Source organism: Pteropus alecto, unplaced genomic scaffold (assembly GCF_000325575.1).
Source record: "Pteropus alecto unplaced genomic scaffold, ASM32557v1 scaffold244, whole genome shotgun sequence".
Taxonomy (NCBI): domain Eukaryota; kingdom Metazoa; phylum Chordata; class Mammalia; order Chiroptera; family Pteropodidae; genus Pteropus; species Pteropus alecto.
The window spans coordinates 172030-192436 of NW_006435788.1; the positions used below are offsets into that span (position 1 = coordinate 172030).

The window sequence follows — 20407 nt, forward strand, 5'->3', positions numbered from 1 at the left end:
TGGGGTACCTGAAGGAGAAGAGGGAGAACAAGAAGTTGAAAGCTATTTGAAGAAATAATGATGGAAAATTTCCCTCACCTGGTGAAGGAAATAGACATACAACCCCAGGAAGCTCAGAGTCCCAAGAAAGAAGAACCCAAAGAGGCCCACAACAAGACACATCATAATTAGAAAGCCAAAGTTAAATACAAAGTGAGAATCTTAAAAGCGGCAAGAGAAAAGCAGTTAGTTACCTACAAGGGAGCACCCATAAGACTGCAGCTGATTTTTCAAAAAAAACCCTGCGAAACAGATGGGCTTGGCGCAAAATATCTGATGTGATGAAAACCCAGGATCTACAACCGAAAATACTTTATCCAGCAAAACTATCATTTAGAGTCAAAGGACAGATGAAGAGCTTCCCAGACAAAAATAAGCTAAAGAAATTTATCAACACCAAGCCAGTATTATAGGAAATGTTGGAGGGACTTCTTTAAGAAGAAGAAAAGCATGTATCAAAAACATGAATACAGAATGGTAATAAATATATTTCTATAACAAGTACCTCAAACGGAAAATAATTCAGTGCTCGAACAAAAAAGGTAAAGTGGCTGAAAGGATAAGAAAACAAGACCCCTACATATGCTGCCTATAACAGACTCAATTCAGAGTTAAAGACATACACAGATTAAAAGGAAGGGTATGGAAAAAGATCTTGCCTTGATGGACCTAAAGGGTATTGCACTGAATGAAGTTAGTCAGATAAAAACAAATACCACATTATTTCACATACATGTGGAATCTAAAGAACAAAATAAACAACAACAACAAAAATGGAGACAAACTCATAGATACAGAGAATATTTTGAGGGCTACTAGACAGGAGGGGGATAGGCGGATGGTGAAAAAGGGCAAAGGGATTAAGAAGTACAAATGGATAGTTACAAAACAGTCATGGAGATATAAAGCGAAGCATAAGGAAAATAGATAACAATGTTGTAATACATATGTAAGAGGGGAAGAGGGTTCTAGATTTAGTGGAATGATCACTTCGTGAGTTATATAGGTCTAATCACTGTGACATACAGCTGAAACTAATATATTATTGTATGCCAACTATAATTGAAAAAAACTCATTGAGTTGTACACTGTAAATATGAACAACTAATTGTCTATTATATTTCAATAAAGCTGGGAAAAAAATGCCAAGACTTCTCGTCAAGTTATCTGAATAGATAAACCTGTGCTTGCCTCCTCTCACAATTACATCAAAATACAACTAAACTACAGAATAGCCATTATTTGGAGCCCCCTGAAGTCTAGCTGAACAGAAGTCCTATAACTGGGGACACAAAAGAGGCCACCTCAAGACTGGTAGGAGAAATGGAGATGCAAAATGGGCTGGTCTCACACCCACATATGGCAGTTGAGAATCAGGAGGAATATCTTGGCTACAGAGGTTCCGCCCCCACCCCTGCGAAGAGCAATGGGTCCCGGCCCCACACTGGGCTCCTCAGCACAGGTTTCCAGTGCATGAAGAGAAGTTCCCACAACTTCTGGCTGTGAAAACGACTGTAGATTGTGGCTGAGTGAAATGGAGGGCTGAGGGAGTCATAGACTTTTTTCTTATGGGGCCTGCATACAGACTTACTCGCTGACAGACTCACTCACTCTCAGTTCCACCTCTGGGCAGTAGCTTGAAAGGTAACAGGGACATATGGGAAGGACCTGAGTTATCTAGCTACAGAGCCAGGGCTGGAGGGGCAGCTTTCTCCCAGACAGAAATGCTGGCAGAGGGAATTGTTCCTTTGTTAAGACCACCCCCACCCGCTTGCAGACCCAGGCAGGCACTATATCTGAGTCTCCATCAATGCTGACTCATGTGATTCCTGAGTTCCCACTCCACCCAACTTGTGGGCCGACCCAAGCCACATCCAGTGGATTTTCCATACAAATAGGCTATCTTGGCTGATGTTACGGACTTTTCTAAAATTTCTTAAAGGTTCACAAAACCTAAACAAGCAGTGTCTGGTCTTGGCATGCTCCGTACTTCTTGCTGATCAGCCTCAAGCCCGGCACTAGCTGGCTTCAGTTTGTGGTTTGACCTCTTGAGGCACTTCCAAGTCCAGCATGGATGGCGGTCATTTAGAAGTTGCTTGGTGGTTTATGCCAGGTGGCCCCAGGCAGGGCACAGGCTGCAGCTGAACTTGGCCTGTGGCAGGGACCCTCCCAGTAGGCCCCAACCTGCATGCTCAGTGGCCTTATTTGGTCTGAGCCAGAGCACCACCCCAGGTCATATCTGAGGATGACACATCTAAAAAGAAGACAGTGAAGGCACCAGAGCCCTGCTAAAGAAAATCCTTCTCTGTTTGACCAGACCTTGCACAACAGATCCTCCACTAGTCTCGGTCAGTCATCACAACCAATCAACTTGATTATCAGTCCCTTCCACTGATAAGCAAACAGCAACCAAGCCTCAACTACAACAAGAGGACACAAACTACCCATGCAAGGGGCACACCTAGCACCCAGCTCAGGTGACCAGGGAAGACTGTGCCTGTGAAACCCATAGTACTAATGAAGGAACCCAAAACACTACTTTCAAGGAACATGTGAATCCATATTTTCATTGAAGTATTTATAGTAGCCAAGATATGGAGGCATCCCAGGTAGTCATCAATAGATGAATGAATAAAAAATGTTATATCTATATCATCTATATCTATATCTATATCTATATCTATAGCTATAGCTATAGCTATAGCTATAGCTATAGCTATAGCTATAGCTATAGCTATATCATATATGTCTATATATGTATATGTGTACATAGATATATAGATATAGATATACACATATTATTCATCCACAAAAAAAGAATGAAATCTTGCCATCTGCAACATCATGGGTGGGCCCAGAGGGTAATGTGCTGAGTAGAGTAACTTAGACAGAGAAAGACAATGTCACATGTGGAATCTAGCTAACAGGATAAACAAATAAACAACGGAAACAAGCTCATAGATACAGAGATCATTTTGATGATTGTTAGATTGGGGTGTTGAGGGATGGGTGAAGAGAGGAGGGGATTAAGAGGTACAAATTGGTAATTACAAAATAGTCATGGGGATGTAGAGTTTAGCATGGGGAATATAGTCAGTAGTATTGTAATAACTATGTATGGTGCCAGATGGGTACTGGATTTATTGAGATGATCACATAAGTTATATAAATGTCCAATCACTGTGTTGTACACTTGAAACTAATATAACATTGTATTCAACTAAAATTGAAAAAAATAAAAATAAAAATAAAATTAAATGTCAAACAAAGCCTAGGGAAAAAATTAAAATAAATAGAAATAAATTCTGCTACAGAAATTATAAACCTGTAATTTTATATTCAAGGTAAAGATTAAAAGAATGTCTTCCTGTTCAAAAAGGAATGCTATGTTGAGATCAGAGAAAGATTATGGCAAATTGAGTAGAAGATGAGGCAAACAACATCCCTAGATAAGAGAAGTTTCTTCAGGAATAAAGACTTTGTGATAATAATGAAAACAGTTTATAGGTAATATTAAATATTAGACAGAGAAATAATTTATGCCTTAGGCAGTGGAGTACAGTAAAGAGAGAGGTAAATTAAACATGTTGTTTTAAGCTAAATACAGAATCATTTGATATATTTGACAAGTGTGTGAGAGATGAGACATAAAACAACACAGTGGAAATAAAGGTATAAAATATGCAGAGTCAAGATGAAGTAAAATCCATAAGAATTGAAAATACGACAGAAATCAATTTAAAGAAAAAAAAACTACATTATGCAACATCTAATTAGGTTTAGGAGGTGATAGATGAAAAGAGTCAAAGAAAACTTTAAATATCAATTTAGGCTTGATACTAAGGGCACAGAAAAACATTTCTCAAAAGGCTGAAATAAAGCTTTACAGAAAGAGTATGAAATGTACTGAACAACTTTTTCCAATAATTATTTAGTTAATTCTGTAAGGCTTCATTGTTATACACTTGGGAGTTGGTTGTAGGTAGCTGAAATCCCAAAGAACTCCCTCTGGGTGAAGAATGAAGGAGGCTGCTGTGTTTATGGCTGATGTAACAGCATCTAAACTCTAGGCAAGTCTCCTGAGATGATGGGATGAAACTCCCTAGTGACACATGGCAATACCTGCTTATTCACATCTGCAGTATGACAGAGTAAATTAGGAGAGCAGAAGCATACAATTCTGGAATATTTGCAAAATATATATGTTCCACGAGAGTAAGATTTATAATCTGTATTTATACTGCCATCATTTAGGAATTATATTTCTCCAAATAATCCTTATAGTCCTTTATGTGTCTCAAAAAGACTTAAAGATTCATTTTGGGGATGTGGTTCCATAGTGTAGCGGTTAACATGTCTTGCTTTACAAACAGAAGGTCCTGGGTTCACACCCCAGTGGAGCCTCAGTCCATGGTCTATGGCCATGCCACCCTGAACAAGCCCGATGTCTGATCTTGGAAGCTAAGCAGGGTCGGGCTTGGTTAATACTTAGATGGGAGACCACCTAAGAAGACTAGGTGCTGTAGGCATAAATAATAATAAATAATTTAAAAAAGAAAAAAAGATTCATTTTGGAAGTACAGCAAGAAAACACTAGAACAGGCCAAAAGAGTGAATTGAACCTATATATCTTTCTCTCATTTATAGGCAAGACCAAGATGGCATGACCTAATGGCTAATGACATTTCAGGAAATGGAAATGACTATTTATTATGTCTGCTGATGTGAGTTTTGCACAAAGGGGATAACTATCCACTCTGTGTATGTGAAAGCCATGGATATGGACAACCCCAACCAGACCATGGTGAGCTATTTCTTCCTGGAGGGTCTGATGTACACAGCTGAACATCCTAGCCTTTTCTTCCTCCTCTTCCTCCTCATCTATAGCATCACCTTGACTGGGAATCTTCTCATTCTTACAACTGTGGGCTGTGACCCTCATCTCTGCTCTCCTATGTACCACTTCCTGGGGCACCTCTCCTTCCTGGATGCATGTTTGTCTACAGTGACAGTGCCCAAGGTCATGGCAGGCCTACTGACTCTTGATGGGAAGGTGATCTCCTTTGAGGGTTGTGCTGTACAGCTTTACTGCTTCCATTTCCTGGCCAGCACAGAGTGTTTTCTGTACACAGTCATGGCCTATGACCGCTACCTTGCTATCTGTCAACCCCTACGCTACTCAGTTGCCATGAACAGGCAGATGTGTGCAGGGCTGGCTGGTATTACTTGGGCCATAGGTGCTGTGCACTCTGCAATCCATACCTCCCTCACCTTCCGCTTACTCTACTGTGGGCCTCAACATATTGCCTACTTCTTTTGTGACATCCCCCCTGTGCTAAAGCTGGCCTGTGCAGACACTACCATTAATGAGCTAGTCATGCTTGCCAACATTGGTATTGTGGCAGCAGGTTGCCTGATCCTCATCATCATATCCTACATTTTCATCGTGGCTGCAGTGTTGCAGATCCGCACAGCAAAAGGCCGGCAGCGTGCCTTCTCCACTTGCACCTCCCACCTCACAGTGGTGTTCCTGTACTACATACCACCCGTCTGTATCTACCTGCAGCCTCGCTCCAGTGGAGCAGGGACTGGGGCTCCTGCCATCTTCTACACAATAGTCACTCCCATGCTCAACCCTTTCATTTACACTCTACGGAACAAGGAAGTGAAGCTAGCTCTGCGAAAACTTCTGGGTCAAGGCTCCCAAGAGTCTCCAATAGGCAGCCCACCCCGCTAACCTGTACTGTGATATTCTTAATTTTTCTGCCAGAAAAGCAACTATTCCCATATCAAAATGGGGAAAGAAAATCATTCAAGTGGAAATCAGTATAACAGAGTTTCAGCTCAGTCACGAACTTTTTCCCATTCCTTTGGCCAAGTGATATCTCAGCCACAAACTCTTCACCTGTAAAATGAAAGAATTGGATTAGGCAATGTCTATCCAGACTATTTCCAAGATCTATGAAAAGAGGTATGGCTCAGAGGTATGTAAAATGCTGTTCTATGGCTCAGAGGTATGTAAAATGCTATTCACATCCTCATTTATTTTACTAAATGATTCTTCTTTTATCTTGCATTAAATAATTTTACTAAATATATAACACATGTTAAAGAATACTTATAACAAAATACAATGTCCAAACAATAAATTAAACTTTGTATACGTGTCATTTATCTTAAGAGAACAAACCACAGTTTTAAGATGATAAAATATAACTACAAGGAGAAAAGGGACTCACACAAGGCTACTTAGAAAGTGTCATTATCTTTATTCTCTCACCAAGATGGCATTTAACTAAGTGATAGAAATGTCATAGATTTTAAAGCCAATTTTGCCTACCAGTATTCTAATCCTGATCCTACCAGTCACTAAATGTGTAATCTTGTGCAAATTCTGTAATACATGGTGTTTCAGTGTCCTCTTTTAATCATAAGTTAAAAATAACTACTTTGTAGGATTTTAGGAAGACTAAATGATATAATTATGTTGAGTGCCTAGTGCAAAACAGATGTTCTGTTTCTTATAAAGCAGGTTAAAAAAGTGAAAGAGAGCTTATTATACAAGCTAAGATTTAAAAGGTCTCTGAAGAACTATGAAGATTTTGATATCTTCTTTGAACATGGAGAAAGCAAGTACCTCCAAAAAAGAGATATTTCTAGACTCCCAGGTGACAAAAGGTAACTCAAGGTTCTAGTTAAAGTAGCTTGCCTTATAAATGGAGGGATTCATGCTATATTCAAAGAAGTTAGTGAATGACCCTAAACTACTCTATGAACTGAAAAGGGCCTCGAATGCCAGAGTAAAGAGCTTAGGTTTTGCACTGGGCATTCTACCTCTTTATTTCTATTCTATTTCTTCCTCATCTGCAGGGAAAAAAGAAGCCACATTTGTTAAATGCTAAATCATGTAATAAATAAGAAGAGAGGGATGGGGGGAAAAGTGTTAGAATGACCAGTAAATAGACTATTATAGCATCCTAGATATGAGAGAAAATTGTGTTTAACTTGGATGATGACGTTGGAGATGGAGAGATATTTTACAAAATTATGTTAGGGGTGTTTTAAAAGAAAAAAATGTGAAGAGAAAAAGAAAAAAACTGGAAGACTGTTAAAACTGGAATAGTACCATAATCATTTTGACACACAAGTGCAAGGCACTATGCCAGTTACTTGTTTTTATATTATTTCTCCATAGAACTATATTTTAATACAATGTTGTTATTTACATTATACATATAAGGGAACTGAGACTGAGAGAGATGAAGTAACTTTTCCAAGGTCATGCCAGGATAGTGGAAACCAGGATTTCAACTCAAATATGTATGACTTCAGAGACTACACATTTGGATGATATCATAATACCTTAGGGAGACTCAAACCTATCCCTGCCATTTGTGAACTCCCAATTACATTAAAAGTCTCAAAGTCATTTTAGGCCTTTAATCAAGGGCAGCGCTCTTTGAGATAAGGATTCTCTGATTTTTAAATAATGCCTAGTCATCTGTAAATGTAGAGTCTCAAACTGGCATTCCCGAAAGGGAAAAATACATCAAAAAAAGAAAGAAATGTAATGAAGATTCAGCATTTATCCAAAATTCAGTACTATTTCCTTTGTTCTAGTGTCTTGGAGTTAATGATATATCTGTAGAAAGTAACAGAAGTAACCCAGGCAAAATTATTATTCTTATCAGAGTAGGCTTTAAAGATGGGTAGCATATATGGAGAGCCAAATTTAGAATGAAAGATAGTACTAAATAAAACAAGTTATGGTTCCGTCCTAAGCATTACTCTGTTTTGTCAAATGGTTGCTGTCTTGAAATAATAGGATAAATTATGGAAGAAGATTTTGCTATGCAATTATGGTCTTATATTGTTCCCTTTTGGTCAACTTTGACCTTAAAACTTTTATATCTGTCTACTCAGTAAGAATTCTTTACTCTCTCAAACTCTGCGCCTCCATCTTCATATATGACTCCAGTAGCATGGGTTCTTCATCACATTGGTTTATTATAGGCCTTCATAATGGCACTGAAGATATCCTGTCTCATATTGTTATTGACTGTTTCATGTACATAACTCAACTATAAGAACTTTAAGAGCAGAGACCACTTATACTTCTTATGTGTTCCAAACAAAGGGTAACTCAGTAAAATATTTGTTCAACCCAGTATTCAAAATCTGGAAATAAAATAATACACATACACATTCTTCACAAAAATTAATCAAGTCAGAAAAAATTTGTTTTTTTTTTTAATCCAGTAGGGGAATGTAACAAATTGCCAATCCGCATTATTTCCTCTTTTTAGATATTTCTATCTTTGGGTTTGATTCTTAAGTTTAGGAGATTTTGTGTATTTTGCTATTACAGGTTCACTTGAAATTTAAAGAGAAAGGAACTAGAGAATAAATTAATATTAATTGAAATGAAAAAAATACTTGAGAAAAGACAACTATTTAAGACTATCATTTTTCCAGTCTCCTTACAATGCAAGTAGGACACAAACTGATATTTTCTTTATAATGAATATGTCAAATTGTCAGGAAACAAAGTCATTATTTAGACAGGATAATTTACAGAGAGAGACATACTACAAGAGTGACTAAGCATTCTTGCTATTGGTCATTCAAGAGCATGGAACTTCTGAAGGAGTTCACCAGTACTCCTGAAGGTAAAGTGTACAAAAAATTATGAGGCACGCAGTCAGGTAAACCAAATATCTTCATAGGGTAAAGGACTTTCAAAATAAAAATGGCATTTAAATAATGACCATGCAAGTGACTTATGATTTTGGACTATTGTTTAAATAATGTTAAGATCTACAAGATATACAGTTGTGTCTCCCCCACACTGTCAATGCTAGAATTTAATAATATAGCATTTCTTTTAAAACATTCTGTTACTTAGAGTTTTTATTGAAAAGTTTGTATTTTCAATTTATATTATATAAATCCTATTTTAATTATTACTAACAGTTCTGCTATGTAAATTAAAGTGAATGTCTGAAAACATTAAAACCAAGAAAGCGCGCAGACTTTATAGAAGCTATGATGACATAATATTTGCCCAGAATGTTGCACAAATGTATAAACTTTAGAGTCAGATGTTCAAGAACCAGTTCTACCACTCTTTAATCAAGGGAGACTCTCTTTGAGATAGAATTTCTCAAACTTTGAATAGGAGTCTTTGAACTTAGACCATTATACACACACATATACACACTTTCTCTCTAAAAAGTTTACAAAATTTTGAGATATTGGAGCAGGTTATATTTTCAAAATCACAGCAATATCTCTCATTCCTAATGTTCTCCTTGAAAAGAAACTATGACGTTTTCCCATCAAAAAATGGGGAGTCAATATCTTCCCTTTTCTAATTTGGAAGATGTTTTGTGACTTCTGAGGCTAGATCATTAAAGGCAGCCCCTTCCTGTTTTTCTTGGAACTAATCACCGAGCTCTGAAAAACCATGGACCATGTAAGAGACCCAAGAGGAGAGGCCCACATGAAGAGGTACTGAGGCTTTGGGCCCTCAGCAGCTAAGACTCAGACTTATGCACTGTGTGACTGAGCCATTTGACCTCAGTCAGGCTGCCCATCAAATACCAAGTGAAGAAGAGAAAAGCCTTCCTCACTACAACTGACAAAATTGTAGATTTGTGACTAAATAAATGATTGTTGTTGTTTTAAGACACTAGGTTTGGGGATGTTTTGTTCACAGCACAAAATTGACACACACAATCCTCTAGTGTGCATGATCACTGCCACTGATGAATACACATAGACAAAGGTCCAGGGTCATCCCCAGATATCACTAACATAACATTATTCATACTTCTAAATAACTTATCTATTGTTTTTTATACACCTGATCCCTCCTACATCTTATAATGACTGAAGCACTTCCAGAATTTTACTGCAAAAACCTCCAATTGTCAAAATCAATTTTTTCAGAATTCTGGAAATTAACAAAGATCTTGCAACAATCTGAGGAGTGTTAAGAAAAACATTTACATCTCAGTAAGAACATAAAACTTTGTGGCATCAACTTGTTCATTCCTATACCCCCTCCCCAGCTCTTTGGTAGCTTTGAAAGTTAACAACTTCATAATCATAGTAGCCAGAAAACAAACAAACAAACAAACAAACAAACCAGCAGCCTAACAATCACCAGAGAAGCAGAATGGGTTTGGAATTCCTCCAAAAGCTCATTCTCACAAAGTTGTCATCATTTGACCTATCTGGCAGTTAATTAGAAGCCCCTACTAGCAGAGTTTATCTTTAGTTGACTTAATTCAGGGCTTTCTCACTGGGTACAACATTTCTCCAGGGTGTTTGCCAAAGCTAGTGGCAATTGTTCAATATTGCAACTGCCTGAGATGGTGGTAAGAGCTGGGGCAAACAAGAAGCTGACCAAAATCTTAAAAGAAAAGCCGCAGAATGAGAGACATAAGGGGCTTTGAAAATGTCTGATGTATTCCCAGGGATCTAGATAACCACACACATACTCAGGGTTGTGTGCGTGCCAAAGAAAGACTTGAGAAAGCCCTAATTTCTTACTCTGGCTCACCTTGAGATTATGTGCATTTAGGAAGTGAAAGCTAATAAAGAGTTTTAAACTGACTGCTGGGACATTGCAAACATACCCAACACAAATACAGAGCTCTGAGAAAACTTGGAAACTCTGTGGTTCAAAGCACTTAAAGACATCTCTGTCCAATCATTAGCTAACTACATCTTATAATGGCCTTAGCCAGAGGGTCTTTGCTTGACATCCTAATGGTCTTTCTAATGTTTGAAACACATAATTGATATGCTTTGACATAGGTGTACACTCTTGAAACGATGAAGACAATGAACATATTTATTGTCTCAAAAAGTTTTCTAATGCCCCTTTATAATATCTCCCTTCCATCCCTCATGTCTCCCTACTTCTTTAGGCAACCATTTATCTTTCTGGAACTTTGAGTTAGTTTGCATTTTCTAGAATTGTATATAAATGAAATCATATAGTATGGACTCTTTCTGTCTGACTTCATTCACTTGGCATAATTATTCTGAGATTCATTCAGTTATTTTGTGTGTCAATAGCTCATTCTTTTTTATCTGAGTAGCATATTATTATTTAGATATACCATAATTTATTTCTCCACTTACCTGTTGATGAACATTTGAATGTTTCAACTATTTGACTATTATAAATAAAATTATTACAAAAATTTATATACAAATGTTGTATGGGTATATATTTTCATTCATTTTTCTTGAATAAATATTTAGGAGTGAAGTGGTTTGATCATATGGTATATATATTGATCATATGGTATATATATATATATATACCAATGTGATTTTCAATTGCATATTCCCAACAGTATTGTATGAGGGTAATGATTGCTCCACATCTTTGCCAACACTTGGTATAGTCAAGCATTTTAATTTTAAAATTCTAATAACCATGTAGTTATATCTCATTGTGATTTTAATTTGTATTTCTCTAATGATTAATGGTGTTGAATATACTGTCACATGCATATTTACTATCTTCTTTGGTGAGGTATGTGTTCAAGTCTTTTCTGCCTTTCATAATTGAGCTATTAGATTTTTTTATTATTAAGTTTTAGATGTTCTGTTTCTATGCTGTACACAAGTCTTTTCATAACATTTGACTTGCAAATATTTTCTCCCAGTCTGTAGCTTTTTTTCTTTCTTAATTCTCCAAACCATATCTTTTGAAGAGCAGAAAATCTTAATATTGATAAAGTATAATTTAACAATTTTTTTCTTCCTGAATTATGTGTTTGGTTTATATGTAAGAAATAGTCCCCTGACTCAAGGTCGTAGAGATTTTCTCCTGTATGCTCTCAGAAGTTTTATAATTTTTGGTTTTACATTTTAGTTTATGATCCATTTTAAGTTAAATTTTGCATGTGATGCATGGTAGAAATCAAACTTTTATTTTTTATGTTCTTTTGCACATGAACATCCAATTGTTTCAGAAATGTTTGTTGCAAAGATTATCCATTCTCTATTGAATTGCCCTTGCACATTTGCAAAAATGTATTGGCCATTTATGCATGAATTTATTTCTGTGCATTGTATTTTATTATTTCTGATGCCAATATCATCTTGTCTTAATTATTGCAGCTCTATAAACCTTAAAGTCAGGTGTAAGTACTCTATCTTTATCTTTATTATTTATAGTTGTTTGGGATTTTCTAGATCCTCTGTATTTCCTTATGAATTCTAGAACTATCTTGTCAATGCATACAATAATATCTGCATGAATTTTGATTGGTACTGAATGTTGAATATTATTGGTCAATATGGAGAGAATTGATAACTTAACAATATTGAGTCTTCTAATCACGAATACAGTATATATCTTGATTTATTTAGGTCTTCTTTTATTTTGTCTCATTAAATTTATGTAGACCTTGAATATATTTTGGCAAATTTATCTCTAAATATTTTATATATTGATATTATTGCAGATAATCTTTTTAATTTCAATCTCTGATTATTTATTGCTAATATATAGAAATGAATTTTATATATTGATTTTGTATAATGAAAATTATACAAAATCAATAAAAATTATTAAATTCACTTACTAATTCTAGTAGCTTTTTATATTTTCCATATGATTTTCTGTGTGAGTAATCAACATCTGCAAATAGTTTTACATTTTCTTTTTCTATTTTATTTTTTTAAATTTCTTTTTATTGCCTATTGCACTGGCTAAAATCTCCAATAAAATGTTAAGCACGAGTAAGGCAAGCTAATGTCTTTTTTTTGTTGTTCTTGATCTTAGGAGAAATCATTTAGGCTTTCGTGACAGTATGATGTTAGCTGCAGGATTTTCATAGCTTTTTTTTTTATCACGTTGAGATAAAATAACAAATTATTCCTAAATTGTTAAAAGTTTTAATTAGAAATGGATGTTGGATATTGTCCAAGGTTTTGCCTGTACTAAGATGATCATATTTTTTTTTCTTTAAAATTTTTTTATTAACTTTATTGGGGTGACATTTGTTAATAAAATTATATAGGTTTCAAGTGCATAATTTTATAACATATCTGTATATTGCATTGTGTGTTCACCATCCAAAGTCAAAACTCATTCCGTCATATATTTAACCGCTTTTACCCTTTTTTACCTCCTCCCTCCCCTGTTTCCCTCTGTAACCACTAAACTGTTGTCTGTATCTATGAGTTTTTGTTTGCTTGTTTTGTCTTGTTCGTTTGTTGCATTCAGTTTTATATCCCACATATGAATGGAATCACATGGTTCTCAACCTTTTCTTTCTGACTTATTTGGCTTAACATGATAATCTCAAGATCTATCCATGTTGTCATAAATGGTAGTATTTTATCTTTTCTTATGACTGAGTCATATTCTATTATATATCTATAACATCTTTATCAAATTATCTATCGAAGAACACTTCAGTTGTTTCCATGTCTTGGCCACCATGAATAATGTTGCAAAGAACATGAGGATGAATATATCTTTATGGAGAAATGTTTTCAAATTTATTGGGTAGCTACCCAGAAGAGGGGTTGCTGGTTCACATGGGAACTTTATTTTTAAATTTTTGAGGAAGCTCCACACAGTTTGTATTAATTTAGGGTGGTGGTACCAATTTATATTCCCACCAGCAATGTATGAGGTTCCTTTTTCTCCGCAACCTCTCCAACACTTGTTATTACTTGTCTTGTTGATAGCCATCCTAACAGGTATGAGATGGTATTTCATTGTGGTTTTGATTTGCATTTCCATAATAGTTAGTAAAGTTGAGCATCTTTTCATATGTCTATCGGCCATTTATTTGTCTTCTTTGGAGAAGTGCCTGTTCAGATCCTCTGCCTATTTTTTAATTGGATTGTTGTTGTTGTTGTTGTTGAGTTGTATTAATTCTTTGTAGATAATAACCCTTTATCAAAGGAGTTGTTTGCAAGTATCTCCCCCCATTCTGTTGGTTGCCTCTTTGTCTTATTGATGGTTTCTTTTGCTGTGAAGAAGCTTCTTAGTTTAATAGTCCTATTAATTTATTTTTGCTTTTATTTCCCTTGACTTTGAGTTCAAATTCATAAAATCCCTTCTAAATCCAAGGCCCAAAACTTTAATACCTGTGTTCTTCTATGTAATTTATTGTTTCAGGTCTTGTATTTAGTTCTTTGATCCATTTTGAGTTAATTTTTGTGTATGGTGACAGATAACAATCTTGTTTCATCCTTTTGCATGTGACTTTCTAACTTTCCCAGCACCATTTATTGAAGAAGATTTCTTTTCTCGGTTGTATGTTTTTGGCTCCTTTTTTGGAAATTACTTGTCCTATTTATGTGGATTTATTTGTGGGCTCTCAGTTCTGTTGCATTTGTCTGTGTATCTATTTTTCTGCCAGTACCACACTGTTTTGATTGTCAATTTGTAGCATAATTTGAAGTCAGGCAGAATGACACCTCTGGCCTTGTTCTTTTTTTCTCAGAATTGTTTTGGCTATTTAGTGTCTTTTGTGCTTCCATATAAATCTGATGATGTTTTTGTTCTTTTTCTTCTAAAAAATGTGATTGGGATTTTGATGGGGATTGCATTAAATCTGTAGTAAGACTATTTTAACTATGTTGATTCTTTCAATCAATGAACATGGAATATATTTCTATTTTTTGTCTTCTTTAATTTCTTTTAATAATGTCTTACAATTTTCAATTTATAGGTTCTTCACATGCTTTGTTAAATTTATTCTAGGCATTTTATTTTTTGTTGTTGTAATTGCAAAGTAAATTTTTAAAAAACATTTTAATGAAATTTTATTGTTAGTATATAGGAACACAGTGGATTTTTGTACATTGATTTTGCATCCTGCAATTTTACTGTATTTATTTATTGTTTCAAATAGTTTTTGGTGGAGTCTTTAGAGTTTTCTATATAAAAAATCACGTCATCTGCAAAAAGGTGACAGTTTGACTTCTTCATTCCCAATTTGGATGCCTTTTATTTTCGATTGCCTTAACTAGGACATTAAATACTATTTGAATAAGAGTGGTGAGAGCAGGCATCCTTGTTTCTTCCTGATTTTATATGAAAAACTTTCAGTTTTTCATCATTAAGTATGATATTAGCTGAGGGTTTCTCATATATGACCTTTATTATGTTGAGGTACTTTTCTTCTATATCTATTTTCTTAAGTGTTTTAATTATAAATGGATGCTGTGTCTTCTCAAATGCTTTTTCTGCTCCTAATGATATGATAATATGAGTTGTATACTTTATTTTGCTTATGTGGTGTATCACGTTGATTGATTAGCGTATGTTGAACCATTCTTGTATCCTTGGAATGAACCCCACTTGATTGTGATGTATAATCTTTTCAATGCATTGTTGTATTTGATTTGCTAGTATTTTATTTAGGATTTTTGTGTCTATATTCATCAGAGATATTGGTCTGTAGTTTTCTTTTTTTGTTATCTTTATCAGGTTTTGGTATCAGGATAATGTTATGAAATGAGTTAGGTAGTATTCTCTCTTCTTTAATTTTGGAAGAGTTTGAGAAGGACTGGTGTTAAATCATCTTTGAATGTTTAGTAGAATTTTTTAATGAAGTCATCTAGTCTTGGACTTTTATTTTGGGGGAGATTTTTAATGACTGTTTCAAAATCCTTACTGTTGATAGGTCAATTTAGATTTCATAGTATGGTGAATGTTTTGTTTTAAATGTAAAATCAATCTGCATTCTTGATATATACCCCAATTATTCATTATGTATCACCTTTTTAGATATGATATGCTGTTTTTGAGGGTGTTTGAATATATGTTTTTGAGGGATGTAGGTTTATAGATTTTAATTATTGCAATACTTTCGTCTGCTTTGGGTACCAGAATAATATTAGCCTCAAAAATTGAGCTGGTAAGTACTCTAAACCCTTCAATAATCTGGATTTGGCATTATTTCTTCAATTAAATATTTGATAAAAATCGCCATTGTGATTGTTGTTGTACATTTTCCCTCTACATCTGTTATAAACTTCAAAATAATAATTTTTTTTTGGCTCAATAGGCCATTATCTTTAAGAGGTACAATACAAAAACAGCTTTATACTTACACATATAGTTATCATATCTTGTACTCTTTATTGCTTTGGTAGATCCAGGTTTTGATTTGGTATTATTTTTGATCTAGTATTATTATTTTTCAAAATCTGAAGGACTTTCTGTAACACTTTGTGTTGAAAGTATGCTGCTGATGAATTTTTGCATTTTTTTGCATCTTAAAAATCATAATTTCACATTTATTTTTCATATTTTTTTGTTTTTCATAAATGTCGATTTATATGCAGTTTATGTATGGAAGGAATTTATCTCAAATAATAAAAATCATATATAAAAAGCCAACAACTAACATCACATTCAATGATGAAAAATGCAAAGTTGGAAATTTTTTCTTTAAGATCCAGAACAAGACTAGGATGTCCATTTTTATTCAACATAATACTGAAAATCCAAGCCAGAACAATTAGACAAGAAAAATAAACAAAATATATCCAATTGGAAAGAAATAAGTAAAACTATCGCTGTTTGCAGATGACATGGTCATATATGTAGAAAACCTCAGACTCTACCAAAAAACTGTTAGAAGTAATAGTCAAATTCAATAAAGTTGCAGGATACAAAAATCAGTGTACAAAAATTAGTTGTGCTTTTATATATAAACAATAAACTATCTTAAAAGGAATTTTAAAAAAAAACAATCTCACTTATATAAGCATCAAAATAAAATTTTAAAAATGCTTAGGAATAAACTTAAGCAAGGAGGTTGAAGATCTGTGCATGGAAAACTAAAAAGCAACAATGAAAGAAATTAAAGTAGGCACAAATAAATTAAAAGACAACCTGTGTTCATAGATTGAAGGACCTAATATTGTTAAAATGTCCATGCTATCTAAAGCAATCTGTAGATTCAATGCAATTTCTGTAAAAAACTCAATGATTTTTTTTTTTACAAAAATAGAAAAACTATACTAAAATTCATAAGGAACCACAGAATTCCCTGAATAGCCAAAGTAATTTTGAATAAAAAGAACAAAGCTAGAGACTTCACATTTCCTGACTTCAAAATATATTACAAAATAATCAAAACAATATGGTACTAGCATAAACACAGACATGGATCAATGGGACAGAATAGAGAATCCATAAATAAATTCATGCATATATTGTCAATTGATCTTCAAAAATGGTGCTAAGAATACACAATGGGGAAAGGATAATCTCCTCAATAAATGGTGATGGGAAAACTAGATATCCTTTTGCAAAAAAATTAACTTGACTCATCTTGCACCATACACAAAAATTAACTCAAAAATTAGGTAAAGACTTAACGTTAAGACCTGAATCTATAAAACTCCTACAAGAAAACATGGAGGATACATTTCTTGACATTCATCTTGAAAATTATTTCTTTGATAGGATACCAAAAACACATGCAAAATGGCAAAAATAAGCAAATGGGACTACATCAAATTGAAACACTCTTTACAGCAAAGGAAACAACCAGCAGAGTGAAAAAACAACCTATGGATTGGGAGAAAACAATGACAAACAGTGGATAAAGAAAATGTGGTATATATCTATACAATGGAATATTATTCAGCATTAATAAAGAAAGAAATCTTGCTACTTATGAAAAAAATGGATAAATCTTGAGGGTAGAGTAAAATAAGCCAGATAGAAAGAGAAATTACTATATGGTATCACTTATATGTGGACTCTAAAAAAAAATAAATAAATAAATCCAGTTTATAGAAACAGAATAGAATAATGGTTGCCAAGGGCTGAGAGGAGAGGGAAATGGGGTACTGTACGTAAGAGGGGGAAAAATATCAGTTATAAGAAGAAAAACTTTCGAAGATCAAATGTACAGTATGGTGACTACAGTTAATAATATATTATTGTATATTTGAAATTTGCTCAGAATAGATCTTAAGCATTCTCACCACACACATCACACACACACACACACACACACACACAAAGAGTTAATTCTTTATTACATGAGGTGATGGCTATGTTAATTATCTTGGTCTTGGTACTCATTCTACAATGTATATATATATCAAATCATCACATTGTACAAATTAAGAATATACAATTATATTTGTCAATTACTTCTCAATAAAGTTAAAAAATAAAAACATATTTTGAATGAAATAAAATGAAAATATAACATCAAAATATCTTAGATGCAGCAAAAACATAGGTTAAAGTAAAATTTGCAACATTAAATGTGTATGTTAGAAAAAGAAAAATATTTTAAATCAATAACCTATGCTTACACCTTAAGAAACTAGATGAAGAAAAGCCATTAAAGCTTAAAGCAATCACAAGAAAATGAACAAAAATTAGATTAAAAATCAATGAAATTAAAAACAATAGAGAAACAAATCTTAAGTTGGTTCTTTGAAAAGATCAAAATTGGTACACCTGTAGCCAGAAAAACAAAGATATAAAAAAGAAGACAGAAATGACCAATATCAGAAATGAAGAAAGGATCATCATTACTGATGGTATGGACATTAAAGGATGATAAAAGAATACTATATACAACTCTTTTCCCCCATACATCTTAACTTAAAAAAATGGACTACTTTATATGAAGACACAAACCACCAGAACTCACAAAGGACAAAGAGATTACCTGAAGAGCTCTATTTCTATTTTAAAAATTGAATTCATAATTAATTATCTTCACCCAAAAAAAGCACCATACCCAGATGGTTTAATTGTTGAAAGCTACTAAAACATTTAAGGAAGAAATAGTAGCAATTCTCTTCAGTTTTTTATAGAAAAATAGAAGCAGAGGAAACTCTTCCTAAATCATTTAATGAGGCCAGCATTACCCTAATACCAAAATCAGATAAAGATATCACAAGAAAGAAAAAACTACAGACCAATATCTCTCACGGATATAGACATGAAAATCTTAAACAAAATGTAGAATATCATCGCCCATTCAGTTGGTTTGCCTCTTTGTCCTGTTGATGGTTTCTTTTTCTGTGCAGAAGCTTCTGAGTTTGATATAGTCCCATTTATTTATTTTTGCTTTTGCTTTACTTTCCTTGCCTTCTAGGTCAAATTCATAAAATCCATTCTAAATCCAAGATTCATAAGTTTAGTAGCTCTGTTTTCTTCTGTGTATTTATTCTTTCAGAGAGAAGTGTCGGTTCAGATCCTCTGCCCATTTTTTGAGTGGATTGTTTGATGTTTTAGTTATTATTGAGTTGTATAAGTTCTTTGTAAATTTAGGATATTAGTCCCTTATCAGAGGCATTGCTTGCAAATATATTTTCCCACTCGATGGTCGTCTCTTTACCTTGTACACGGTTTCTTTTGCTAAGCAGAAGCTTTTTAGCTTGATGTAGTCCCATTCATTTATTTTAGCTTTCATTTCCCTTGCTTTTGAGGTCAAATTCACAAAATCGTCTTTAAGTCCAAGGTCCTTGAGATTACTTCCTATGTTTTCTTCTATGAATTTTATTGTTTCAGGTCTTATATTCAGGTCCTTAATCCATTTTGAGTTAATTTTGGTGTGTGGTGATAGACAACAGTCTAGTTTCATTCTTTTGCAGGTGGCTTTTCAGTTTTCCCAGCACTATTTATTGAAGAAACTTTCCTTTCTCCACTGTATGTTTTTGGCTTTTTTGTCAAAAATTATTTGCCCGTATAAATATGGATGTATTTCTAGACTCTCGATTCTGTTCCACTGGTCCATGTGTCTGTTTTTCTGCCAATACAATGCCATTTTGATTACTGTCTCTTTGTAGTATAATTTGAAGTCAGGCAGAGTGATGCCTCCAGCCTCATTCCTTTTTCTCAAGATGGCTTTGGCAGTTCGGGGTCTTTTGTGCTTCCATACAAATCTGATGACTTTTTGTTCTATTTCTTTAAAAAATGCTGACTGGATTTTATGGGGATTGCGTTAAGTCTGTATAATGCTTTAGGTAATATGGACATTTTAACTATTCTAATTTTTCCAATCCAAGAACACGGAATATCTTTCTATTTCCTTGTATCTTCTTCGATTTCTTTTAATAGGATTTCATAGTTTTCATTATATAGATCCTTCACATGTTTTGTTAAATTTTTTGAATCAATATTAAACATTATTTTAAAATATAAAGCAAAATATAAAAACAATACAAAACTCAAACCTCTAGCAGGATTTTTTTTCTTTTTACACTATTTGAATTTTTATTTTATATTTTTTATATTTTTAAATGCCAGATTATTTTTTATACATAATTTTTGTTAACATTTTATTTTTTTATATTTCCCCTCCCCTTGCTCCCTCCCTTATGGTAATCACTATTC

The 20407-nt window shown here is 33.9% G+C and overlaps 1 protein-coding gene and 1 pseudogene across 1 annotated transcript; both read left to right on the top strand.

Annotated features, from left to right (window-relative positions):
* Positions 1-4452: 4452 nt before the first annotated feature.
* On the top strand, positions 4453-4568 carry LOC112479446 (annotated as a pseudogene).
* Positions 4569-4789: 221 nt separating this feature from the next.
* On the top strand, positions 4790-5776 carry LOC102894480 (olfactory receptor 10S1). The gene has a single exon (XM_006911507.1). The coding sequence runs from the start codon at positions 4814-4816 to the stop codon at positions 5774-5776; it is 963 nt and encodes a 320-aa protein (XP_006911569.1). The 5' UTR covers positions 4790-4813.
* Positions 5777-20407: the final 14631 nt, after the last annotated feature.

What these genes read in the sequence shown, in the direction of transcription:
- LOC102894480 (XM_006911507.1), top strand. Translation starts at nt 4,814, where the DNA reads ATGGATATGGACAACCCCAACCAGACCATGGTGAGCTATTTCTTCCTG.